Source organism: Leucopleurus acutus (genome assembly GCF_964270905.1).
Source record: "Leucopleurus acutus genome assembly, chromosome: 5".
NCBI classification, from domain to species: domain Eukaryota; kingdom Metazoa; phylum Chordata; class Mammalia; order Artiodactyla; family Delphinidae; genus Leucopleurus; species Leucopleurus acutus.
The window spans coordinates 68,281,633-68,307,446 of record NC_139147.1 but is presented as its reverse complement, the minus strand read 5'-3'; the positions used below and the strand labels follow the sequence as shown (position 1 = coordinate 68,307,446).

The window sequence follows — 25,814 nt, the reverse complement described above, 5'->3', positions numbered from 1 at the left end:
AGAAGCCTTGGAGCCAAACTAACTCCTTCGAATCCCAGAACTTCTGCTTATTAATTATGTGATCTTTGTCAAGGTACTTATCCTCTCTGTGCATGTTTTCTCAGTTATGAAACGGGGATGCCAATAGTGTCAATCACACAGATATAAAGCTCTCATAAAGGGGACAAAATAAGTATACAATATTAACTATTACTGTCTGACCAAAAAAACTGTGTGTACACGTTATCTTTAGGAAAAGAAAATGACATCTCTTTCATCATTTTTGGAGAGAGGCTGGGACACGGATAACGAGATAGTTTGCTATTAAAACTTTCTTCTGACTTGAGGAACCATTTAAAAGTAAATTTTGACATGTCCGTATTCCTTATGGTAGGCACGACTCTAGCCTTTTCTCTGTCCAGACAATTTTAGGGAGACATATTTTAAGGGAGAAAGCATGACGTGGTAGGACTTAGCAAAAGGGAGGAAAAGGGTTTTCTCTCATTTTTCTCATGAGAGTCTATGGAGAGTCCTGTGATTTATCTGTTAAAACTGCAAGTGGGGTATACATAAAAGTACAATAGGGCTTCCCTGGTGCCGCAGTGGTTGAGAGTCCGCCTGCCGGTGCAGGGGACGCGGGTTCGTGCCCCGGTCCGGGAAGATCCCACATGCCGCGGAGCGGCTGGGCCCGTGAGCCATGGCCGCTGAGCCTGCGCGTCCGGAGCCTGTGCTCCGCAGCAGGAGAGGCCACAGCAGTGAGAGGCCCGCGTACCGCAAAAAAAAAAAAAAGAAAAAGTACAGTTATATCCAGAGGGAAAAATGTTCAGAGATGGGTAGCATTACTAGGGCAGGGGAAGTTCACACCATATGGCAGGTTATAGGAATCAGCAGGGAGCAAGGACAAAGTTAGAGGCCGGTCAGAGTTCAGAGGTCATGAGTTCTGGAGTAAGAAACTCCGTTTCCCAAATAAGTGGTGAGGACTCCAGAGCTGTCTTCCGTACTCCTGCCTCTGCCAAAGATTTAGGGAACATGTCTTCCTTACTCCTGCCTCTGCCAAAGATTTAGGGAACATGTTTCTCTGCGGGGTTACTAGCAACTTGAGTCAGGCAGCAAACATTTATTAAGCACCAACTGGTCACCAGGCTCTGTGTTGTCAAAAATAATAGCCTTATTCCCTTTATTACCAAGGTTGCTCAGTCTCTGTCCTGGCCACTCCTCTGGCCATGGTGCAGGGAGGTTAACGTAGGTCTCTAATTTTCCATAACCAAAGCCTTCCTCCCACCCGACCACCCTTCACATTAAGGTTTTACTTTTAGGGTAGGGATCAAAGAGCAAACAGACAAAACTGAGGGACTACCCGAGAGATGGCAATAAAAGGAGGATCCACTGACAGCTGGTACTTCAGCTGAACAACACAGAAGACGATTTCAGATCCACAGCACTCCACCCCTCTAGCCTCCACAAAGATGACACGAGAAAGAGGCACACTACCTCTGCAGCAAGATTACACAGATCTTCCAGAAAATGTAACACTCCAGAAATGACAGACCAGCAGATTCTTACTCTTACACAAAGCACTTCTTTTTTTTTTTTTTTTTTTCTGGCTGTGCAGCCAGGATTTTAGTTCCCCAACCGCAGGATCGAACCTGTGCCCCCTGCAGTGGAAGCGCTCGGAGTCCTAACCCCTGTACCGCCAGGCAATTCCCCACAAACCACTTCTTGAGATGAAACAATTTTAAAGGTGTTTTTACATAAGGATTTAGATTAGAATTTACTCTGCTTCTTCAACTGTGCCTTTTGCAAGCTTGGCTCAACTTATCCTTCCAATACTCTTCTTACTCAATTCCTTTATCCTTCAGCTCCTGTCTGACGCGTTTCAGATAGCCAGGATCAGGGTAGCCATACCTGCAGAAGAAAAAGGCCCTTAGCGTCATCACAGATGGTTTTAAAGAATCTGTACAGTAGGTCCCTGGCATTAGCCTTCAGTGTTGCAAGTATTCACAAGCAATCCTGAAGGCTGATTTGTAAGTGCGCTGCTGTGAGTCATTTCGCTAGTGAGCAGGCCTAGCTGTCTGCCCAGGATCTGCATTCCAACAAGACTTTAATTTTCAGCTCATGGTAAGCAATGACTCTTATAAAGTTATAATATACTATATTTTTAGGGACGGTAATCATTTTGCTACAGGAAGATTTTCAAATTTGGGAAATTAAGTCTTAAGATGTATTCCCTTTTGAATATTAAGGGTCTGAGGTATTCTCTCTGAATTTCATAAACAGCAATTGGATTGCCCATAATACAACTTCCATCCCCATTAAGTAAGACTTTTTCTAGAGTTCTGTTAGCCAAGTGAATTTAGGATCTCTATGGACTCATGGGAGGGGAGGGTAGAAGAAAGGGTGATCTTAAAAGAAGACGAAGTAAATGACATTCCTAGGATCTACCCTTCAAATAGACATGAAACCCCAAATTAAATCACCTTAGATACCATTCATCTTGGATTCTGAAGATCTGCTGCCCACTGATGCAAAATTTATTAACTGTATGACGCTTTGTGGTTGGGAGGGTAGGAGGTCATAGGAAGCAATCTTTCTGCCTTTGAGATTATCACCCCAGATGAGCATCTGTCAAAACACTGCATCCAATCCCACTGCTAGAAACTGTCTCCTTGCAGTCACATCCTCAAATTGCCATGTTTTACGACCTCTAAATTCTGTTTAGCAGCCGTTCCGTTTCAAAAGCTTCTCACCTTTCTGGTCCCCCACACCTGGACGTTTTGTGGTGGATATCATTCCACGTAATGACATCTGAGACTCCTAATACTCGAGAGTCTCCCACTGTGAAAATCAGTTTTTGGTCAAAGGCCCTACGAAGCAGCTGCAAAACCTCTCTTCCTTCCTCGTTATCAGGCAAGTATGCAGTTCGACATATTCCAGAAAATCTCTTTCCTGGGTTTGGGTGCTCTTTCTATATGAAGGCAAGACAATGTCACATGAAAACACTGTGTCAGAATTTTACTAGATGTGTAGATGTGTTCATATGCATATAGAACAAACAAAAATCGACAAAAGTATTCAAGGTTTGCTCACGTTCCCCATATAATTCATATTTCTCCTCTTTCCCCAAGTTCATGCTGGGAACACTATCCACCTTCCTGACTTCCCCCACTCCAGCGCACAATCACCACCCACCCTTTCTCTGCCTTAACAGACACAAAAGATACCTAAATTATAAGTAAACATTGTTACCGTTATCAGCATTTAAAATCCTTGCATATGACCATGGAGGCAACTACCTGGGAAATCCACTGTCTAATTGGTAACAGAACAGTCCCCGTTGCTCTGGTGATCCCAGCACACTGGAAAGAAACCCATGGACCTCAGAAACACTTACTGTTTGTATGCCTCCTTCGATTCTGTAAGTAATCACAATGGTGCCATGGGATTCATAACCTGGAAGTGAGTCTCTTTTGAAAAGGACAGTCATGTTTCCATCTGGCTGATTCCCTTTCTGGACACCATAGGAAGTCTGGCACAAAGGACAGACTGGCTTATATGACAAGGCTTTGTTGATACAAGGGCTGCAGAAATCATGCTTGCACTTTGGGAGCACTTGTCTGTTACTAATGGTGTTCAAACAGATGGTACATATGTCCTTTTCCTTGTCCACTTCTGACACCTCAGAACTGGTAGAGCGCTGCAATGTTGGTGAAGCTGTTTTTGAATCATTACTATCCGTGTCCGTGGGTGTTTCATTCCATTTCTCTCTAGCTAATGGAGACGTTCCCCCTCTGTTTAAGACATACTGTTTTGCCTTTGTAAGGTGATTTGGCAACCCAACCAAAGTCACTGACTCTTGATTTAGCACAAAGTCTACACCTGGATGCCTTTTTCGAAAGTCATCAGAGAACTTGGTCCCATGTAAGTGCTTTCTCTCCTTGCCCAAAAGTTTCAGCCAAAGAACTTCTCTCATAATCTGACCTGAGACATGTTGATAGGCATCAATGAAACTTGAATACGCATGCACAGATAGATCTAACTCCTTGGTTTTAGGTTCAAATAGAATGTAGGTTTTCTGACTTGTTCCCAAAACCTTACTTTGAGTGTCGTACTTCTTTTCGATCTGTGATATCTCCTGGAGTAACTCTGCTTCTAAAAGCTTATAGTGAGCAGTGTCAACCTCAATTCCATTCATCATGTGCTTGGGAGTCGATATTTTCACAAGTGCCTCGACAAGACTTTCAGAGATTTCTGAGGCAAGAAAACGTTTGGCAGCTGCAATGTCATATGTGGTCCCAAGGAGAGTTAATTCTCCTCCTTTCTCCTTTATAAGGAGCCTTGTAAACTGGTGACTTAATTCCTGTTTGATTTTGTGTGCCTGCTTACTGTCTGCCAGAGTAACACATTCCTGCTTCAGAGTCTTCACACGCTTCTGAAATTCTCTGACAAAAGACTCGCAAGCTGCTTCGAGGTTACCTGATTGACTTGAGGTGATGTCTAAACAGACCATATTCGGAGAACTCTTCTGAGTTTTAATTTTTATACCAAACATTTTCTCTATTGAGTATATTTTATCAGGGCAGGTGTATGTGAAGTATTCAAAGAAAGCCAAGGGAACTTCAAAACGGTTGCTTTTTTCTTCCGACCTGGTTTTTGGTTCAGAGGGAGAAACACAGCTGTTCCCGTCCTGCTGATGGAGTGGCTCCCTCTCTGTTGTCAAAGGGGAAGATTCTCGTTTCTGCTCCTTTTCCAGGAGTTGTTCACTCAAGAAGCCATGTATTTTTTCAATATCTCTGAAGTCACCACGCACTTTCTCAATTCCTTCATGGCCCTTCACTCGCTCGACACTGGGGCAGAGAATGGCGATGTGTTCCCTCTGCTCTTTAGAGAACAGGTGACAGTTCAGTTCAGCTGTGACAGTAAGAAAGATCTGAAATTTTAAAAGGGAACAAATAAAATCTATTAGACATCCAGGTCTACGCTCCTCTCAGGAGAATGTCTAGAGACTAGAGAAATAACCGCTGTGACTTCTTTCCAATCCTTTTTGCAAAGCATGCAATGTATTACAACCCAGAGGCACCCAGCCCTGTCTGTATATTAGAATGGCCTGGGGAGAAAAAAAAAAAAAAAAACACCCAAGGCCCAAGCACATCTCCAGAGATTCTGATGTAAATGTAGAGCCCGGGCACTAACATTTTTAAAAGTTCCATGGACAGGAAGTCCGGATTCTAGAGCTGCCACTCTTGCTTTGACCTTGGGGAGTAGGGCAGGGGGAAGGCACTTTGTTCGACTTTCTGGGTAAATTGCTGTGTCTCTCACTGAAGAGTGTGAGCCTGGGAGGGAGCCATAAATCTGAGGATGATGTTTTTTCCTATTATTGTTTTTTCTCTTCTGCCCTCGTCCTTCTTTCTTTTTTTCTCTTTTTAAAAAACAAAACAAAACTAACCCCCTAACTGCATGCAATGTTGCTGGGCCCTCTAAACCCTGGCCTTTAGAAGCTCAAGTATAAGACAAACACCAGATTAGGTGAAAAAGGACAGAGGCAAATTGAATGTAATATAAAAGCAAGATTTCTAATGTTTTGTTCTCCCTCGAGGTCTTTGCACAAGCTATTTCCTCTGCATATAACATCCTTCCTCTAGATCTTCAAAATGTTTCCTGAATCCAGCCACTTCTCACACCTCCATCAGGACCACCGGAGTCCAGACCATTGTCACCTTGCGCCTGGCTCACTGCAACCCCTCCTAACTGGACTCTGACCTTCCACTTCAGCCTCTTCCTAGATTCTGTTCTCCACACAGCAGCCAGAGTGATCCTGCAGAAATGTGAATCAGATCACTCTATTGCCCTGCTTAAAACCATCTAAGGAATCTCCTAACATTTAAGTTAAAATCCAAAGTCCTAACCTTCATCCCTCAAAGACCTGACTTCTAGGTACCTCTCCAAGTTCCTCTCTCACTCTCTCTCTTGCTCTCTGCCCTCCAGCCATGCTTATCTCTCTCTTTGAAGCTCTTGGGCTCAGGATGTGAGCTCCTGTCTGGATGTGTGTGGGGAGGGGGGGAGGGGGGGTGTCAACTTTACACTTGTTTTTTTCCCTCTGCCTAGAACCTTCTTCCCCTAGAAATCCACTTAGCTAGCTCCCTTACTTCATTTGTGTCTCTACTCAGAGGTCACCTCATTTGAGAGGTTTTTCCTGATATCCTCTTTAAAATAGTAGTCCTGTTACTATCATTTATCCTGCTTTATTCTTCTTCCTAGCAGATATTTATCACTGGCAGATATTTTATTCCGTATCTATATGTTTACTATTATTGTCTGGTTCCCTCACTAGAATGTAAGGTCCCTGAGGGCAGGGTCTGCTGTGCTCCTGGCTGATCTCCAGCTCCTGTGACAGTGCCTGGCACACAGTAGGCAGTTGATTTGTCCAATGACTCTGCATGGCTGGCCCCTGCTCATCATTCAAGTCTCAGGCCAAATGTCACCTCCTCAGAGACTCTGACTTCTGGTCGGAAATAACACAGATTCCTTCTCCTTCCTTGCCCTGGCCCTGTCAAGCTCTAAGGCGAAACCCCATTATATTTTTTCCTTAGCACGTATCACTCTCTGAAATGGTTTTATTTATTTTGTTTTCTTGCTTATTGTCTTTCTATGTACCTCTCCCCAGCAGGGACCTGTCTGTTGTGTTCACCTCTGTGTCCCAATGTCTACAACAGTGCCAGGCTCATAATGAATCCTCAGCAAATGGTCCTTGGACTGGAGAGTTAGCTGCAGGAACATACCTAGCTCCTTCAATACTCACCTTCTGGACACAGGAATCCACAGCGCTAGAAATGTCCTTTTCATTTGAATGCTTCTCACCGGGGCTTGCCCCTTTTTGTGACTGTGTCAAAGAAGACATCCTGGTGTTCTCTGCTGCATTGTCATTGGGTTCCAGGAATATAGTCACAGGTTTGTTGTCAACCACAATTTGGTGCTTTCCTTTCTTCAACACTCCCTCCTTACCTTCAGTGGAGACATTAAATACATACATACACATAGAAATGGGAGCAATTTCAAATAATCCTCTTACTCATGCATCTGTACCTTGCCCCAACAACCCTGCCAGTAAGGGCTGCTCCCTGCATATCCTGGAATGGTGGGTTGGTGATAAGGTGAGGGAGCTATTCAAAACTCTAAAGTAGGCAGCGTAAGTTCTACTGTAGAAAGGAAAGCTTAATGATAATGGAGTATCGTCCACTCATTAAAAGTCATGTTCCTGAAACTGTTGCCAGTTCCCCATTTCCCTGACACTCATTCTGAGTTAAGTGAAAACAGCAGGAATCAGAAGTGTAGACTCAGTTTTAGAACTACTATGTGTTTACTGACATTCAGAGGAAAAGGCTGGGAGGAAATATATCAAAATGTTCACATTGTTTCTCTCCAGGTGGTTTTCTTTATTCTTTTCTCCCTTTTCCCTAGTGAGCATATATAACTTTTCGAATTCTCAAAAACAAATCAGTGGAATAATTATGTAAAACATAAAAGTGAAATTCCTAAGTGACAAGGGCTGACAGGCGTCTGGGGGTGGCAAGCGTGTTCTGAGAGCTGAGACATAGGAGTCACGGCGAGGAGACTGCGAAGTATCAACTTTAAGGCACAGTCGGCCCAGGTCAGAGACTGGGCACTTGTGAGCTCTGTCCTACTCCCTGGGTTTGCGCCTCTTGCCAGCAGGACCCCCAGGTTCCTGTCCCCCACCAGACTTTCTCCCGCCCTCTCTCCTAGGTCAGCTTGAACTGGGTCTGCATGGAGCCCCTCACCCCTCCCCTCTTCCCAAGGACGGTGGCTGCCCCCCAGCCCGGGCCCGCAGCTCACTCGCCCTATGCACGAACTGCACCCGGAAGGTGTCCGAGTTGGGGTCGTTGCGGTCCTGGGCCTGCACGGTGCACTCCCCGCCGCCCGACTCCCGGCTCTGGAAGTACTTTTCCAGCTTCCATGGTAGGCGGGTGCCGGGATGCGACACCCGCACGAGCAGCGGGGACGGCGGGCAGAGGTTCGAAGCCATGGCTCTCCGCATGGGGATGACGCCGCGACTGGCGACGCCGCTGTGCCGGGCACTGGCAGGGGTGCGTCGGGCCCCGCCGCCCTGGAGCGCAAAGTTTCAGTTTCGCTTTCCCGGAGATCTCTCTCGGTTCCCGGCAGAGCCGCACCCGCTCCTCTCTTCGCTGCCCTCCCTGCCGCGGACTGCCGGGTGAGTAGGTCCCGTCCCCTGTTCCCGGGGCGGTGGGGCGCCAAGGCGCCCGGGTCTCCTCTCCTGCGGACTCGGGCGGGGAACGGGCCGGGGAGAAGCGGTCGAGAGACGCGCCCAGGGCCAAGCCTTCCCTGGTGAGGATGGAGGCTGGGCAGATGCTCAAGTCAAAGAAAGTTTCTCCTGAGTTTTTGATTCCTTTTAACTCTTACTGTTGTTACTATTATTTGCAGCTGAAATGTAATTCATATTCTGAATTCAGGTTAAACTTACCTACATTTTTTAAAAATTTGAATTTGTTCACCTGCGTTGTGACACATCACATGTTACCTTCTCTAACGCTATGCTTTAGACTGGCTCTTGGGGCTTTTCTGCTCTCATTTCTCTATTTGGCCAATACTGAACTGCATGCTGTGCCCTGTGTACTAGGGAATAAAGGTGAAAGGGGAGGCACCTGACCTCACCTGCTGGTAAGGTGAGGTAGACTTGTGACTAAAAAAGCAAAATCTCTTGAAGGCCTTGATAGGAAGTTTGAAGAAGAATCTTAAAAGAGAGAAGGAGAGGGAGGGATGGGGAGCATCAAAAGCACAGAGACCACTGCATCTGAAGCACAGAGGGGACACTGAGGCCTTGGGAAGCCGTGATGAGTAAGGGAGATGACAGAGGAAGGGTCTAGATCAGTGCTGTCCGATACAAATATAATGTGAGCTACATATTAATTTTAAAATTTTTGGTAGCTATAATTTTTAAATTACAAACAGGTGAAATTAATTTTAATTTTATGTTATTTAGCTCACTATATCCTAACTTAACCATTTAGGCATGTAATCAAAAACTTATTAATGACATATTTTACATTCTTTTTTGTCATCCTGAGTCGTTGCAATCCAGTGTTTATCTCACATTTACATCACCTTTCCGTTGTGATTAGCCACATTTCAAGTGCTCAAGAGCTACGTGTGGCTAATGACCCACACTGGACAGCACAGTTCTAGACAGTGAGAAGTCTTCAAGATCGGTTAACGAGATATGGAAGGCTCGTAGGCAGGGCAAGCAGGAGAGTGACATGTCAGATGTGCATTTTAGAAAGCTGGTGTTGACAATCATGTGAAGGACACATTTCCATGCAGGGATGAATGGAGGTGGAGAGGCCAGAGGTAAGGTTTTTTTGCACGTGGCTGGTAAGACTGGAAATGGGTGAGTCTTTATGAAGAGCAATTTGGCAGTGCTATCAGAATTACGATTGCATATACATCCCTATTCAGCAGTTCCACTTCTAGGAATTTGTCCCTTTTATTGATTAGCACCTCTGTGAAGTGACCTATGTACTAAGTTGTTCTTTACAGCCTTTTTTATAATAGTAAAAGATTAGAGGGCTTCCCTGGTGGCGCAGTGGTTCAGGGTCCGCCTGCCGATGCCGGGGAAGCGGGTTCGTGCCCCGGTCCGGGAGGATCCCACGTGCCGCGGAGCGGCTGGGGCCCCCCCCCCCCCCCCCCCCGCGAGCCATGGCCGCTGAGCCTGCGCGTCCGGAGCCTGTGCTCCGCGACGGGAGGGGCCGCGGCAGTGAGAGGCCCGCGTACCGCAAAAAAAAAAAAAAAAAAAAAAAAGATTAAAAACTCCTTGTGTCCATAAAAGAGGGTACTGGCAGTTGAATAACTTATAGTGCATCTATGCAATGGAATGCAATGAGCAGTAGAAAGAAGGAAGACCCTCTCTATGTGCCAACATGGAAAGATCTCTAGAATACATTAAATGGAAAAGGGAAGATGCAGAACAGTGTGTATAACATGCTGCATTTTGAGGATGGGCACAGGCTCTGAAGAGCACTCTGACCAAGGTGAAGTCCCAGAGCTTCCTCCCCATGAAGGCAAAGACCCAGAGAGTTTGGAGAACATCGAGTAGTTTCGCAGCACTGTAGTTTCGCCGGAGCATTGGGTTTGTAATGGGGAGGCAGGGAAACGGATATGGCAAAGAGACCCTTGAATGCCAGGCTGAAGAGCTTGATCTTTACCACAGGTGATGGAGTCTGCTGAAGGTTTTGAGCAGAGAGTGCTTTTCAAATAAATGCCTTCTTTGTGAGGAAAAAAAGATGCTTTTGTGTAAAAATGCTTCTGGAAGGACACAGGAGAAGCTAATAACAGTGATTGCCTCTGGGAAGGGAATTTAGTGAGGGGAGTAGGAGGGAGCCTTTTATACTTTCAAAATTTGAACAATTCAAACAATAAAACATAAAATTAAGTACATTTAAATGTTTTAAAAGAATGTATTGCCATAGCTCAGGCAAGGGGCCCTGAGGCCCTGAAGTGAAATGGTAACAATGGGCAAGGAGGGTAGGGCCGTATCTGAAAGTGATTTAGGTGGACAAGACCCAGTGATGAGTTGAATATGGGACAGAAGAGAAGATTCTAGATTTCTGACTTGAGTGGATGAATGGTGTATCATTTACCAAGCTGTGGAATCTAGGAGATAAAGCATGGATTTTGGAGGGGGTTGGGTGAGGGTAGGTAGCGGTGCGGGGAGTGGAAATGAGGAGACTATGGGTCCAGTTTTGCAGAGGCTGTGTTTGAGGGGACTATGGGACGTTCAGGTAGTCTTGAAAAGTGAGACTTAGGAGAGCCTAGAGATACAGATGTGGGAGTCATATTTGCATCTGGTGAGTTGAAGTCGTGAGAGTGGATGAGATCACCCTTTGAGGGTGTACAGAATGAGCTGAGACGTGCCTCTTGACAAAATCCTGGGACAGTTGACTGAGGCTGAATCCAGGGGAAAGGTCTGTAAAGGCAAAGTGAGAGGTAACAAAAGAACCAAGGGAAGATGGTATAGGAGAAGCCAAAAAGCAGAGGTTCAGGAATCAGAGAATGAAATGAAGAATGAAACTATAGAGAGAGGTCAAATAAAGATTAGGACAGAAGAGAGTCCACTGGGGTTAGCCACGTGGAAGACACTGCGAGCAGTTTCAGAGGAGGCTGGGGATGAGCTGGGAGTCAGACTGCAGTGGGCTGAGCAGACAGGTGGATGGAGAGTCAGCTCCTTCATGCTGCCCATGAAGAGAAAGGAACATAGTAGGAACCAGTGATGGAAAGCTGGGAAGGCTTTTGTTGCTATTGTTGTTAAAATAAAATAGAAGAGATTGAATGTTTTGGACAATACGCTCCTTGTTTTTAATTTCTTTGGGGTTAAAAGAGTGTCATCCGCCACTGTCAAGTCTATCCCAGAGCCCTTGAAGCCTGGTCTGAACAAGAGTATACCCAGAGAAAACCATAATTCAAAAACAACACATGCACCCTATGTTCATATCAGCACTATTTACAATAGTCAGGACATGGAAGCAACCTAAATGTCCATCAACAGAGGAATGGAAAAGAAGATGTGGTACCTATATACAATGGAATATTACTCAGCCACAAAAAGGAACAAAATTGGGTCATTTGTAGAGACGTGGATGGATCCAGAGAGTGTCATACAGAATGAATTAAGTCAGAAAGAGAAAAGCAAATATCGTATCATAAAGCATATATGTGGAATCTAGAAAAATGGTATAGATGATCTTATTTGCAAAGCAGAAATAGAGACATAGACATAGAGAACAAATGTATGGATACCAAGGGGGGAAGAGGTGGGGAGGGAGGGCTTGGGAGACTGGGATTGACACATATACATTATTGATACCATGTATAAAATAGACGGTTTCTGGGAACATACTGTATAGCACAGGGAACCCTACCTAATATACTGTGGTAACCTAGATGGGAGGGAAGTACAAAAGGGAGGGGATATCTGTATGTGTATGGCTGATTCATTCCGTTGTGCAGTGGAGGCTAGCACAACATTGTAAAGCAACCATACTCCAATAAAAATTAATAATGAGAAAAAAAGAAAACAAGTGCAACATCATCTAAAGAAAAACCCACTGGAAGCCCACAGTGGGAGCAGATGCGGCAGTTTTCCTTCTTTTGTGAAAACAGCAGTGCCCTCTGGAGGCAAAAATGCGTCTTCTCCCTGCATTTTTGGATTATACTTGGACTTGCAGCTTTTCCTGACATGTAAGAATAATCCTCCTGCCAATGCAGGTCACACGGGTTCGAGCCCTGGTCCAGAAAGATCCCACATGCTGCGGAGCAACTAAGCCCGTGAGCCACAACTACTGAGCCTGCACTCTAGAGCCCACGAGCCACAACTACTGACCCCAGATGCCTAGAGCCCGTGCTCCGCAACAAGAGAAGCCACTGCATTGAGAAGCCCGCGCACCACAACGAAGAGTAGCCACTGCTGGCCGCAACTAGAGAACCTGTGCGCAGCAATGAAGAACCAACAAAGCCAAAAATAAAATAAATAAATATTACCAAAAAAAAAGAAAGAATGATGGTGCTCTGATGCTGTAGAGAGTCGCACAAAATTTTCCTATTGTAGAGGCATCAGAAATCATTTCAGAGGCCTAGAGGCAACTATGTGGAAACAAGTGTGGGCAATGGTGTCTTTAAGCATTTTTATTATTATTCTCCTCAAAATTCACAGTCTTTCATTCCTACCTGTTAGAAGGAAAAATTATTAAAATATGTTTTCCCACGGTCTCTGATTTTTATCCAGACAATCCCCTTTCTAATTCGATCAGAGATATTTATCACAAACTCAGGAACGTATGTCCTCCACAGGCATAAGCACAGTTCCCTCTCTTTGGACACCCTTCAGGGGTCTTCACTCACCCATAGGCTGGTTTTTTCCTCATTGCTCTTTGAATGCTGTGCTTAGTTTTACCATTTGGTATCATCATCCTCTTCTAAATATGTAAAAGCCAGCTTCGTCCTTTAAGGCCTGGCTCTAGCCTCACCTTCCTCATAAAGCTTTCCCTGCTGCAGCCCATACAGTTATTTCCCTTCTTTGAATCTCTCTGTAAAGGATAGAGGGTAAACAGTAACAACAGCAGCAAAAGCAATGTGTGCATCTTCACCAAGTGAAATTAAAAGTCACTCAAGATCAGAAATCTTGTTTAGTCTTCCTGTTGTGTATTCTCACCAAATTCCCTAAGATGCTCATCATATTACATCCTATTCATTCCTAGAAGGAGGCCGCCACATTTGGGAAAGACAAAACAGAGTAAACATTGAAAGACCCCAGAGACCTGGAGGATGGACTTTTCCAAGGTAAAAAGCATAAATGTATATAAGTAATAAACTTTGATCAGCCCGTGAATAGTTCTTCCTGTAACAGCAAAAAATCTGGGGTCTTCAGTTATAACTGGTATACTTATTTGGTTTTACTCTCCCAGTAAAAGTTTTCTCTTTGCCCCATGCGAGAGATGGGGACTCAGAATATGCTAGTATAATCAACAGAGTCAACATGAGGATGGGTGATTTTTAAAAAAATGTCGCCTCAGTATCATTTTTATTCTCTCTACTCATTCAACAATTCTACTTTTGCAGCACGCAGGGAGGAGGAGGATGGAGGAGGAATAAAAATAAGGGACTAGGGAAAAGGCACCTCATTTGTTTATCCTGAAAATTCCACATTCAGGCTTGTATCATGAAGTAAGCAATTGAAAGTGGTAGATGGGGAGGTGTAGCTGATGAGGCTCATGTCCCCATGTTGTTCTGTCTAGAGAAACCCCACAAACCTTTGGAGATTGGATCCTGTCTGAGAGTTTTGGGTCATTTTGGTCTGTGACCTTTGAGCCTTTTCAAGTGGTAATCTCCAGCCCCTCATCCCATCCAGAATTAAAAGTGCATTGGCCTCTAGGGAAGCGGGGTAGAGTCAGTGTTGGCTGGAACATTTAGTATTTCAGGTATCTCAGGCACACTGATTAAACAAACAAACGTGTTCCCCTTCCCCCTCAAACCCAGTGTTCTTAGGAAGGTTTCTGTTGCTTTGTGTTTATGAAGCGGTATTTGTTATCAGTAATCTGTAAATCATTCGGTCTCAATTTTTTTTAAACCACTCTCACTTTTCACAGGGTGTCGGAGCAGCAGCTTACAATGAGAAATCAGGTAGGATCACCTCACTCCCACTCTTGTCTCAGAAAATCTTTGCTCATATCTTTCCTCAGTGGAGAAAGGGGAATACAGAGGAGAATATCTCCCCCCACAGATGCTCAGGTGCGTGACTGCAGGACCTTGTGGGGACCGGGCATATGCCTCAGAAGGGGGACTGCTTCGGAAGCAATGTGGCACCAGCAGATGTGTTCCCTTAGGGCTCCCGTTGATCTTATCCTTTGCCCACAAGATGTGAGACCCTTCTGACCACAGCCCTAGAACTGAAACTGTTGATAAGAGGTGACCCACTGATTGTCTCCTTGCTCAACAAGGCTTGTAAGAGCCAAAACGGGGGCTTCCCTGGTGGCGCAGTGGTTGAGAGTCCGCCTGCCGATGCAAGGGACGTGGGTTCATGCCCCAGTCCGGGAAGATCCCACGTGCTGCGGAGCGGCTGGGCCCGTGAGCCATGGCCGCTGAGCCTGTGCGTCCGGAGCCTGTGCTCCGCAACGGGAGAGGCCATGGCAGTTAGAGGCCCACGTACCGCCAAAAAAAAAAAAAAAAAAGAGCCAAAACGGAAGCTGCCTAAACTTGGGTGGCCCACTTGAGATTTTCAACCAAAGCACAAGCCTGTTGGCTCGGACTACTCATGTGCTGCTGCTTTTAGGTGATTGTAATTGAGGTCACCAGAGGTCTTTCTAGGTGGCTCAGATTAGAAATGGGAATTGAAGTAAAAAATAATTACTACACTATAATCTGTTTTAGGGCACACATTTTTTTCACATCTCTGAAGTAAGGCTACTCTCTACCCACTGATAGGTTTAGTTGGCATCGTTTTTCCTTTCTCAGTGGCATATAATAATGATGCCTTAGACCCCATGAAATACACTGGCACAGGTTGGGTTCTCCATGATGCGGAAACTGAGATGGAGTTAGGAATGCAGAAGGTAAAAGGAAAAGAGAAGAAACTGGATTGGGCAGGTGGAACCATCAGACTGTAATGTAAACCTGGCGAAGCTCTGCCAGTCCGGGCTTCCCTGGTGGTGCGGTGGTTGAGAATCCGCCTGCCAATCCAGGGGACACGGGTTCGAACCCGTGGAGCAGCTAAGCCTGTGCGCCACAACTACTGAGCCTGCGCTCTAGAGCCCGCGAGCCACAACTACTGAAGCCCGTGTGCCTAGAGCCCATGCTCTGCAACAAAAGGAGCCACTGCAGTGAGAAGCCTGCGTACCACAACGAAGAGTAACCCCTGCTCACCGCAACTAGAGAAAAACCCACATGCAGCAACTAAGACCCAATGCAGCCAAAAATTAATTAATTAATTAATTAATTTAAAAAAAAGCTCTGCCAGTCTGAGGTTGCTCATTGGCGGAGTCCCACATTGGACATCAATGGCTTTGTTCAGCCATTGATGGGAGCCACCCTGAGAATAGCGTGACCTGGGTTGGAAGGCTGAGATGGGCCCTGAGGGGCTAACAACTGGAGGCTGTCAGCTAACCATACTGCCCCCTTCACTGAAGGGGGATCTGAGCAGCACATCATCTTGCTGCCACATGCAGTAAATAATTTTTAGCCAATCAGTTTTTTTTTTTTTTTGTGGTATGCGAGCCTCTCACTGTTGTGGCTTCTCCCGTTGTGGAGCACAGGCTCCGGACGCACAGGCTCAGCGGCCATGGCTCACGGGCCCAGCCGCATCACGGCAGGTGGGATCTTCCCGGACCGGGGCGCGAACCTGTGTCCCCTGCATCGGCAGGCGGACTCTCAACCACTGTGCCACCAGGGAAGCCCAGCCAATCAGTTTTGTTTTTTTTTTAATTTTCGTAACTTTTATTATTTGGACTATGTGCCTTACAAAGCTAGTTTTTTTTTTTTTTTTCAGCCAATCAGTTTTAATTCCACCAAAATCGCGCTACAAAACTAGAGTATGGTGGAGAATTGTTTACTGTCATATCGTCAGTGCTCCGCCCATGTGCTGGACTATGTCCCCAGGAGCATCCTCGACCAATGACTGATAAAAACTGGACAAATATCCCAGCTCCTTTACCCCTCTGGTGATATAATTCTGAGACACATGGTCTAAACTGTCCCCCTGTGGAGTTAAAGCTTCATTTGCTTTGTAACACCCCCTTTATTCATTTCTTTCCTTTCCCTGTCTCACTTTCCCACTCTCCTCTTCCCATCCCACACCCCTGGTGTTTTCTGGGATAACCTCCCAAATAAACTTACACTCAAACCTCCACCTCAGAATCAGCTCCTAGGAGAACCCAAGCCAAGACACTGACAAAGGCTAATGAGTTATGAATAAAACCTCCACATATTTTTGACTCATAAGTAAGTCCTTTCTAATACTTGTGCCTTAAGCATGGGTCTTCCCACACTTGCCATTTTTATGTAGATTTTTTAAATCTATGAGCCCTGATACGCACAATTTTAAACCACCATCATTGTATCATAGTAGCTACCACTTATTGAATATTTACTGTATGCCGGGCACACGACTAAGCACTTTATGGTGACTTACCATTGAAAACTCTTGGATATCTTTGGTCTAATTACAGGTCTAGGTGAGAGGGAGAATCAGTAAGGGGCCTAGAGGAAGCTTGTCTTTCCTCTTGCACAGAAGAAGCTCAGTCTCCTGGTGTGAAGTAGAATTACATCCTTTTCAAAGGGACGCTTGCTCATTTCTTTATTTTTTATCTTCTCTCCCTTTCCAGAGATTGATAATCTCAGAGAAAACTACAGTCGGCAAATTTCCATTAATCACAATGACTTCAAAATTTTAAAAAATAATGAGAGTCAGCTGTGGGAAGTCCTCCAGAAAAAATTTAGCTGTATCTTTACCCTAGTTTCTCCAGCCCAGGAGGGTAACAGTGAGTCTCTACAAGTCTTCAGAAAAATGCTGGTGCCCAGGCTAGAGTTATCTGTCTGGAAGGATGACCTCACCAGACATGTTGTTGACGTTGTGGTGAATGCAGCCAATGAAGACCTCATTCATGGGGGAGGCCTGGCCCAGGCCCTTGTGAAAGCTGGCGGCCTTGAAATCCAAGAGGAGAGCAGAAGATATGTTTCCTTTTATGGCAAAATTCCAACTGGTGACATAGCTATCACAGGAGCAGGGAAGCTTCCCTGCAAACTCATTATCCATGCTGTTGGGCCTCGGTGGGGGTTAATGGATAGAGAGGAATGTTTCGATAAACTGCGTAGAGCCATTATAAATATTTTGGATTTTGTCAATCGTAATGGGTGCACTGAGACAGTAGCTATTCCAGCCCTGAGCTCTGGGATTTTCCAGTTCCCTCTGGATTTGTGTACACAAGTCATTGTGGAAACTATCAAGTGTTATTTCCAAAACGTGCAACTAGCCAGTAATTTGAAAGAAATTCACCTGGTAAGCAATGAGGACCCTACTGTTGCTGCCTTTAAAACCGTTTCAGAAGTCATCCTAGGGAGGAACGAGCTGGGGTCCCGGGTGAGTCAAGAAGCCACCGACCTTTTCAATACTATGGTTGTGAACAACCTGACTCTCCAGATTGTCCAGGGCCACATTGAAATGCAGGAAGTAAGTCTTTGTTTTATTCTCTTGCACTCCCAAAGGGTATCCCTGAACTGTTTGTTACCTATCAAGTATGTTTTGAGCATATACTATTTCAAACACGGTTTAGAAAGCATCTTCTTAAGTAAGGTTAAGAGTATGGATTTCATAGCCAGACCATTTGGATTTCAATACTAGCTTTGCCACTTACTAACTGGGTGACCTGAACCAAATTACTTTACCGTTTGATCCTCAGTTTCCTCATCCGTAAAATAAGGATAATAATAGCACTTATATCTTAGAGTTGGAATCAATACACATAAACTGCTTAGAATAAAACTTGGCATGTGGTAAGTATTTATAATTATTATTGCCATTATTCTTAGGCACCATGAGGAAATAGAACAATCTTTGATTCTGAGGAACTTAAAATCTATTTTATTCTTTTTATGTAAAAAGATTCTCTATTTGAAAAATTTCGTTAGGGAGACAAACCATCTGAACATTTCTAAAGCAACCTAGCAATAATAAACAAAAAAGTCTTAATACAAAGTGAATTCATATTTAAGAGTATATACATTTGTGACAAGAGTGGAGTGTAGTAGATCAAGAAGGATTACTTCAGAAGATGTGAGTTTTAAATTGGCAGTAGAAGAGGCCTGGGTGGTTAGAATGACGGATCAGAGAGATACAGAGGAATTGACAGATCAAAAGTAGTAGGCTGGACCAGTCAGGAGACCTAAGCGGAGCTGTAAATCGTATTCTGAGTATATGGCTCTGTGCCAGGAGCTGTGGAGGATACAAAGTGTAACGTAGCATTTAGCCAGGGATCATAGGGCACAAAGGTGAGGACCCTGACAGGGAGGGGAGAGAGTCAGGGTAACATTGAACCTAGGTACTTCTGAATTAGTGCAGCTTCTCTGCCAGGCAGGGAGTAGCTCGAAGGTGGAAATCGTGGCTTGTTCATCTCTGTAGCCGTGGGGCTGGTCTCTGGGCATGCAACTGGGTGTTCAACAAATTACCGATGAGTAACTGAAGGGGGCAGCAGGGAGCAAGGGTTGCAACAGAGGAAGAGAGAGAAAGAATATAAGGCTATATTCTCTATTTTTCCCCTGGATCTGACTCTCCTATGGACACAATCAAATAGACTTAATCACAAGTGAAAATATGCCATTTATTGCCTGCAAGACAATTAGAAAGAAGACTGCGGGGACCCCATGAGATGAAATATTCATTTGATAAATCATTAATATGCCAATTTAAAATTAAAGTGGAAACATCCTGGTTGAGTAACTTATCCCTTTAACTAAAATTTTATTGTATTTAATTATTGCCAACACAAGGAACTTTAAAATTTGTAAAGGATGCCAATGCCCCCGACTTGCAAATTCTGATTTCACTTTCAAAGTGACACATTCATTAACATCCATGAGAAGTACCGAGGTTACCCCCAAAGGGAGCCAAAGCCATCAGGATAAATTGGGGGATCTGGGGACCCCACCAAGAAGGAGGCCTATTTCCCACCAAAGACTTTTATGTCCCATTTGTGCTTTCTTTCACCATGTACTACTTACCTTAAAAAACACAAACTTTAGGGGATAGAAACTGCCTGAGAAATTTTATTTTCACTCTGTAAGACAAAATGAAAATTCACATAGAAACAGCAAAAAGTGATGACAGTGGGGCAGAGAGTGAAACCACTTATGGATAAAGCTTAAAACAAATCATAGAGAATGCTGTGAATCTGGGATATTGGGGGTATAAGCCAGCAAGGGGCTGACAGATGTTTGCAATAAAACTTGTATCATCTACATACTTTACCTAATTTCTGACTAGGACAGACAGATTCATGGCAGTCAAATGATCACGCTTTGGAAATTTTATATCCATTATTAAGTGATATTTCTGTGGATTTAGGATTTTCAAATGTATTTTTCAAAGCTCTTCAGGGAAATAAAGATTTAAATTAGTCATTTAAAAAAAAGTAATTTAACACTGAATCTTGTTCATTTTTTTCCCTTTTCAGACGAATGTAATTGTTAATTCTGTATATACACATGGTGGTCTTAGAGCTACATCTGTGTCAAAATCAATTCTACAAGCAGCAGGAGATGAAATAGAAAGGGAATTTAGCCAAAATATGACTAAGACACCACTAGATTCCCAGTTGGTACTGGTCACAAAAGGATTTAAATTGCCCTGCAAATACGTATACCATGTGTTGTGGCCTTCAGGATATTCTGAACAAAAACTGGTAAGGTCAAAATAAATTTATCTTTCTGTATCTCCAGAGTCTATGTTGTCTGTTGAATTTCCATCCTGTGATTACATTCATGAAATGTTATTGTCAAGTGGAATAATCCCCATTCTCTAGTACTCCTGTGAATACCTGAAATACTAAACAGGTATTGCTGTCACAAGTTATCTTAAGAAGTTTAATTTAAAATATCACCTAACCCATGTCTAAATTTTAAGTGGACCTACCGCAAATAGACACAGAAACATCAGGGCTCCCTCAGTCTGCACACTTGTTCACCTCAGCGCACCCAGTGACCCTGTAGGCCTTTTACTAGTGGGCCTGGGATTCAGCCTCTCCATATCTCCTGCCATCTGTTAAATTCCAGGAGTACCTGGATCTCCCTTCCAATACCATTCCAGTCAAATCTATCGCCTGTGGCGTCTGTGCCTGTGGTGGAGCTTAGCTTTCTGCCTGACTCTACAACTGAGGGACGTAAATTACATGCATTAAAGAATAGGGGGAACCTACTGACAAGTGGAGAGAGGGAAACTTAATCCCCTTTTCTAACTTTGTCTATCTTTATTTTGTCTCCATTTCTGGTCTTCTCTTGTTTAGAGAGCCCTCAAATCCCAAATTGGTCCTCCAGTCACTCTCTACCCCTCAGTTTTTACTACATTAGTAAAACCTTCCTACATTAGTATAACTAATATATATTAGTGTAATTAGTATATGTAATTAGGATAATATATATTAGTATAATGTAGGAAGGTTATTAGATAACCTTCCTACATTAGTATTCAGTTTGAATGTTGAAACATTGATGGAAGTGTAAATCTGCCAAAAAAAAATTATGTAACAGATCTTAATGACATTAAATAAATGTTGCTTACTTACTTTAACCTTTACCTCCTTTTATTAAAGCTCTTTATTTAGAGCTTTAAATAAAGCCTTTTATTAAAGCTCTTCTGACCCAGAAGTGGCAGGTAAGTGGGGATAAACTGAAGGTTGGCTCTCTAACCTGGGGAGAAGGCTACATAAACTGAGGGAAATCACGATGCTCAGACGTACTGAATGGCACAAAATGGACCACTTTCTGAGCCCTTTCATTTCTCATCATCTAACCTTATAGCTATAATGGGTCCCCTATGGAGTGGTACCTTTCCTGTCCTCTGAGGAGGGATGGACATGGCCCTGAGGAATAGTGGAGGCTGGCATTGTAAAATACAGGCAGGATTAAGGGGTAAGTGAAGTCTTATTTTTGACTCAAGGCTGATGTTGAATTTGTGTTTTTCCTGCAGACATTGGAAACTGCAATGAAGAAATGCTTGGGAAAATGCCTTGAGCTAAATATAACTTCCATTTCCTTTCCTGCCCTTGGGACTGAAATCTCTGAAGCAGCAGAGATTATGTTTAATGAAGTTTTAATGTTTGCCAGACACCATTTGCAACAATTAACTGTAAAGTTTGTGATCTTCCCAAAAGAACAGCAGTTATATAAGGTAAGTTAATGTCTTAGAAATGTACTTCAGTTCGTTTGTTCATTCATTCACTCAACAACATCTGTTTAGTATCTCCAGAGTAAGACACGGGGCCTGTTAAGTGCTGTACAGCATGGTGATGGTCTAACTTGGTGAAATTTAATTTTTATAAATTGCTCACTTCTGACCTAGTAAAGAATGTCATTGTACAAGCCATGTTAACCTCACTACCTAGCTTCTCTTTTGTCCTTTATTGGCATTTATTCTTCCCTCTGCTCCTTAAAGGTAAGGAGCCTCCTAGTTTTATGGGGTCCCCTACTCCTACCCCTTCTCTTTCCCACCTCCCAGGCTGTCTCCGTGTGGGTGGTTGCCATTTTCTCTCTCCCTACAAGGAAACAGACTTGTTCTATCTTGTTCTTTTCTGGAACAAGTGTAAAGGTTCTTATTCCTCTTGCTGCCTCACTAGACACAGGGAGGTTTGTAGTGTTTACTGATTTCCATTGCTGATGTCAAGCTATCCATGTTATATCACTGAAGAAGGAATTCGAAAGAGGTGTTCACAGTGGGGTCTCATGAGCCAGTGTAAGCCAGCTCCAGTACACCACTGTCTCATCCACAGCTGACCTGAAAGATTGGTGAATTACCCAATGAAGTAGCTTACCTTCTTGACAAAATTAAACATCCTGTCATTTGAATGAAGTTCACCAGTCCTCCCCCCGCCCCCAGCAGAGGACTGTTACTGGGCCCAGATAGGTGCCCTGAGTACATCTCTGGACTGTCCATAAAGCACCACATCCCTGTAAGAGGAATGAACCACAACTAGAAAAGAAGGCTCTCATTCTCTTCAACATACAAACAGAAATGTAAATGGCGGTTCAACAATACAGAAAAGATCAACCACAGTCTGAGGGCTCCCCCAGGGGCTAATAATAACAGTAGTTGTCATGAGGTGCATCAGCCAGATACTGTGCCAAGAAGAAGCTGTCTCTCTTCATTCTCCCCTCAGTCCCATGATGAAGCCACTATTGTCATCTCCATTTTACAAATGGGACCAGAGGTTAATATGTACACACCAATCCAGTGGCTGAGCCAAGATACCAACCTGTGTCTGTTGGTCTGACCCCAAAGCCTGTGTTCTGAACCACTAAGCAAAACCACAGAAAAAATAACTTGAAAGATGATACAGCTTTCAGTTTTGTAACTCAAAGGAAAAGGTTATCTTACAAAGTAACTTATGTTATACCCTGAACACTGACCATTCCTTCAGGCTTTTTTCAATGTTAACACTACATTATATCCATGTGGAGGTATGACGTGCACGTACACATATGTGTACACCTCTGGTCTTCTGCTAAGCACATCTTTTCTTCCTAAATAAGTCTTTCAATGAGGGGTGTATGTTCAGAAAGATCAGAGGGCAACTTACACAGTTCTTCACAAGGGGCATTACCTTGGCAAGGTCCCTACATTCCAGAAAATGGATTTGTCAGGCATCTAGAGTGGATCTGACTCAGGAAGACCAACCCATACTGAGCTCACAATAAAGTGATATTTATGTTCACACACTCATGAATTTCCAGTTCATGGATGACAATGAGTAAATAACTCCCCAGCTGACTGAAATACTGTGTTCACTCGTATTTCATGATGATAAGGGTCCTGGGTGCCACTGACTATCTGTAAAAGGCCATGAACAGTCATTCATTTGGTTATTTAACAAATATGTATTGCATATCTACCTTGTGCCAGACATCACGTCTCAGGAAAAGGAACTCCTTACTAGGAACACATTCCTCACATGAGGTGTTAGTCATTCGTGGACAGAGCTGGAAAAACTGCCAAATTCTTGTCCTTTGGATCTACTTTTCCAAACTACTTGCAGCCTGTCTGCTTGTTATCCACACCCTCTATGTTATTGATACTGATTAAGTTACAGTTTTCTTTCACATTCAGTTCGAAAGCCTTGCCTAAATGATTTCTAACCCTGCGACACACACTGACTTTGAAGTGACTTTGTAAGAGAACTGATTTTTATCCATGTTGTGTTTGGCAGCTGTTATTAGTCTGTTTATCAGCAGATAATGTTATGTCATTTGTTTTGAAGGGCAGGGAAGTCCCTCCCTGTTATGACCTCTCCAGGTACTAAATAAGCATGGTAAGATTGAGGGCTTTTTTGCTCTGTAAATAGCAGCTGCAAATATAATTTATGAAGAAAAAGTACTACAGATTAAGAAACTTCATTATTAAAGTTCAGATGCAATGAAAAATGTAGTCTTTACTACGTTATTTACCATCTTTTTCAATGAAGAATTACTGCCAATTGCATCAACTTTAAACAAGGAAGACCCTGGGCATGGTGGTTCCAAACCCTAGGAGAGATGAGTTTTTTCAAATAGATACTATGTTAAACGATCTACCTGGCAATATACATAAATCTTTGTGTGTAGACTGTCACATACTAATAATTATAACAATAGCTAACATATTGAATAGTTATAATATGCTGGGTACAATTATAAGCACTTTACAGGAATTGATCATTTATTTAATCTACAAACAAAGCATGGTGTGCGTATCACTTTTTAAAATGAATTTGTTTTATTGATTACAAGAGCATCTTCCTCTGTCTTCTTCAGTGACATATCCACAGCTTTAGTTCAGTGCCTAATGTGCAATTAGCAGGGCATTAATATCTATGAATGAATGAATGAATGAAGAAATGATATTTTGCCTTGGGATGTACATTCTCCTTTTTTGTATGCCAGATTTTAAGGTGTTTTTGTTTGTTTTTTCTTTTCCATTTTCCCTATACTTGTTTCCCCTACATGTTCTAATAGAGTGCAGTGCCGCACTTGCTGTTCCCAAGGACTTTCCTAAAGGCTGCTTTAGATTTGTGGCAGTAGAAATGGGGGATGAAAGAGTGGATGAGGTCAAGTATGTGAGTGTAGGTAGAGAGAGGGATTTTGATGACAGTGGCTAAAAGCTCCACTTAGGACTCTCTGCTCTGTTTTGCTTCTCGTAGGTTTTCAGCACTGAAATGGAAAAGAATAAGTTGAAGCTGCAGGGTCTCAACAATTACCCTGGTGGTGAGTAAGAAACTCACGGATCTAGAAATAGAGTCTACCATCATAGGCTCATTTTATTCTTGATCATCCGAACTAATGGAGGGGAGAAGATGAATAAATAAGCCAAACATGCTTCATTGTGCTCCTGCCTGGATACCAATGTGCCCTATACCTGACCATGATTCTATTTTTGCTCAGTCTAGTTTCATGATACGAACAGAGGGAAGCTAAGTTGAAGTAGGTAATCCACAGTGTGGGTAGTTCATTCACAAATAGATGTCTATTTTTTTTTCATAAGCTTACTAAGCCAGTTACGCTTTCTGATTTGAATGGAGTGCCATCTAAATGGGGTTACTTATTAATAATCATAGAAAATACATCTCAGTAATACCAGATAATAATAAGTGGATTAAACCAATGCTACCCAAACCTGAGTAATCATTGGGATTGTGATGGAAGCTTTAAAACAAACAAACAAAAATATGTATGGCCCAACTCTACAGATTCTGATTCAGGAACTTTGGGTCTGGGCCAAACATGGATATATTTTCAATGCTTCCTGGTCAGTTTCGCTGCAGAACCAGGTCTGGGGATCACTGGATTAAACCAATCCTGGTAGTTGTTGGAGAAGGATTAACTTTGTCTTATAACTCCATTCCTGTAGAGGAGTTTGAGTGGACTGAGATGGAACTGTGTCATGACAACTAGGATGTGTACGTCTGAAATAGTCTTTTAATCCACAGTGTTCTATAGATGTTAAGAACACCAGACATTCAACCAGCAATAGAAACTATTAGGATATTTTCTATTAGGGTCTATTGCTTATACCCTTTATTAGAAGAGTTCACTTTTGGACATTCAGTGTCCAGCAGTGTTGGAAATGAAGAAGAGGGAACTTGAAGAGCTCTGGCCTGTGACTGCACCTCTTATGAACCTATTTATCTATCTGTAAAATGGTGATAATGAGAGATTGTTGTGAGGATAATTGGAGATTATGTAAAAATGTTCTGTAAATTACAAAGCATTAAACAAATGCCAGGGGATAAATAATGAATGAGAGGATGGACAGACTCCCAAGGTGGCCTAGAAGAGGGAGAGATGTCTTTGACTGGAAGGGAGCAAGAATGGCTTCATGGACAAGATGGTTCTAAGCTGGGCTTTGAGGATGGCAAGATTTTCAATGGCCAGAGTTGGTGGGGGTAGGGCACCCAAAGTGAAGAAAACTCACAGAAGCAAACAAATGCACTGCATGTTTGGGAAACCACAGTGACTCTAGGGAAGTTAGATGAGAGGAGTTTTAGGAGAGGATAATATGCAAGAGGAACATACAAATGTCC

The 25,814-nt window shown here is 43.4% G+C and overlaps 2 protein-coding genes across 3 annotated transcripts in view; one reads left to right on the top strand and one right to left on the bottom strand.

Annotated features, from left to right (window-relative positions):
• Nucleotides 1–597: 597 nt before the first annotated feature.
• DTX3L (deltex E3 ubiquitin ligase 3L) lies at nt 598–8,041 on the bottom strand. Its single transcript, XM_082839859.1, has 6 exons — nt 7,828–8,041; nt 6,776–6,978; nt 3,371–4,906; nt 2,727–2,944; nt 1,009–1,884; nt 598–967 (listed from the first exon to the last, which is right to left on the bottom strand). The coding sequence occupies exons 1-5, from the start codon at nt 8,027–8,029 to the stop codon at nt 1,815–1,817; spliced, it is 2,229 nt and encodes a 742-aa protein (XP_082695985.1). The 5' UTR covers nt 8,030–8,041; the 3' UTR covers nt 598–967; nt 1,009–1,814.
• Nucleotides 8,042–8,110: 69 nt separating this feature from the next.
• The window catches only part of PARP9 (poly(ADP-ribose) polymerase family member 9), a 30,921-nt gene continuing 13,217 nt past the window's right edge, over nt 8,111–25,814 (top strand). Inside the window, exons 1-7 of one of the 2 annotated variants that reach the window (XM_082839857.1) lie at nt 8,111–8,203; nt 13,260–13,341; nt 14,148–14,181; nt 16,878–17,722; nt 19,722–19,949; nt 21,233–21,433; nt 24,435–24,498. In XM_082839857.1, coding sequence (XP_082695983.1) covers nt 13,327–13,341; nt 14,148–14,181; nt 16,878–17,722; nt 19,722–19,949; nt 21,233–21,433; nt 24,435–24,498 — 1,387 coding nt within the window. In that variant the 5' untranslated portion in view covers nt 8,111–8,203; nt 13,260–13,326. The remainder of the gene's footprint in view (nt 8,204–13,259; nt 13,342–14,147; nt 14,182–16,877; nt 17,723–19,721; nt 19,950–21,232; nt 21,434–24,434; nt 24,499–25,814) is intronic. The other variant, XM_082839858.1, reaches the window with a different exon arrangement.

Coding starts and splice junctions, on each gene's coding strand:
- DTX3L (XM_082839859.1), bottom strand. CDS start 8,029: ATGCGGAGAGCCATGGCTTCGAACCTCTGCCCGCCGTCCCCGCTGCTC. Junction 6,979..7,827: donor GCAGTTCGTGCATAGGGCGA/GTGAGCTGCGGG, acceptor TCTCCACTGAAG/GTAAGGAGGGAGTGTTGAAG. Junction 4,907..6,775: donor TGGATTCCTGTGTCCAGAAG/GTGAGTATTGAA, acceptor TTAAAATTTCAG/ATCTTTCTTACTGTCACAGC.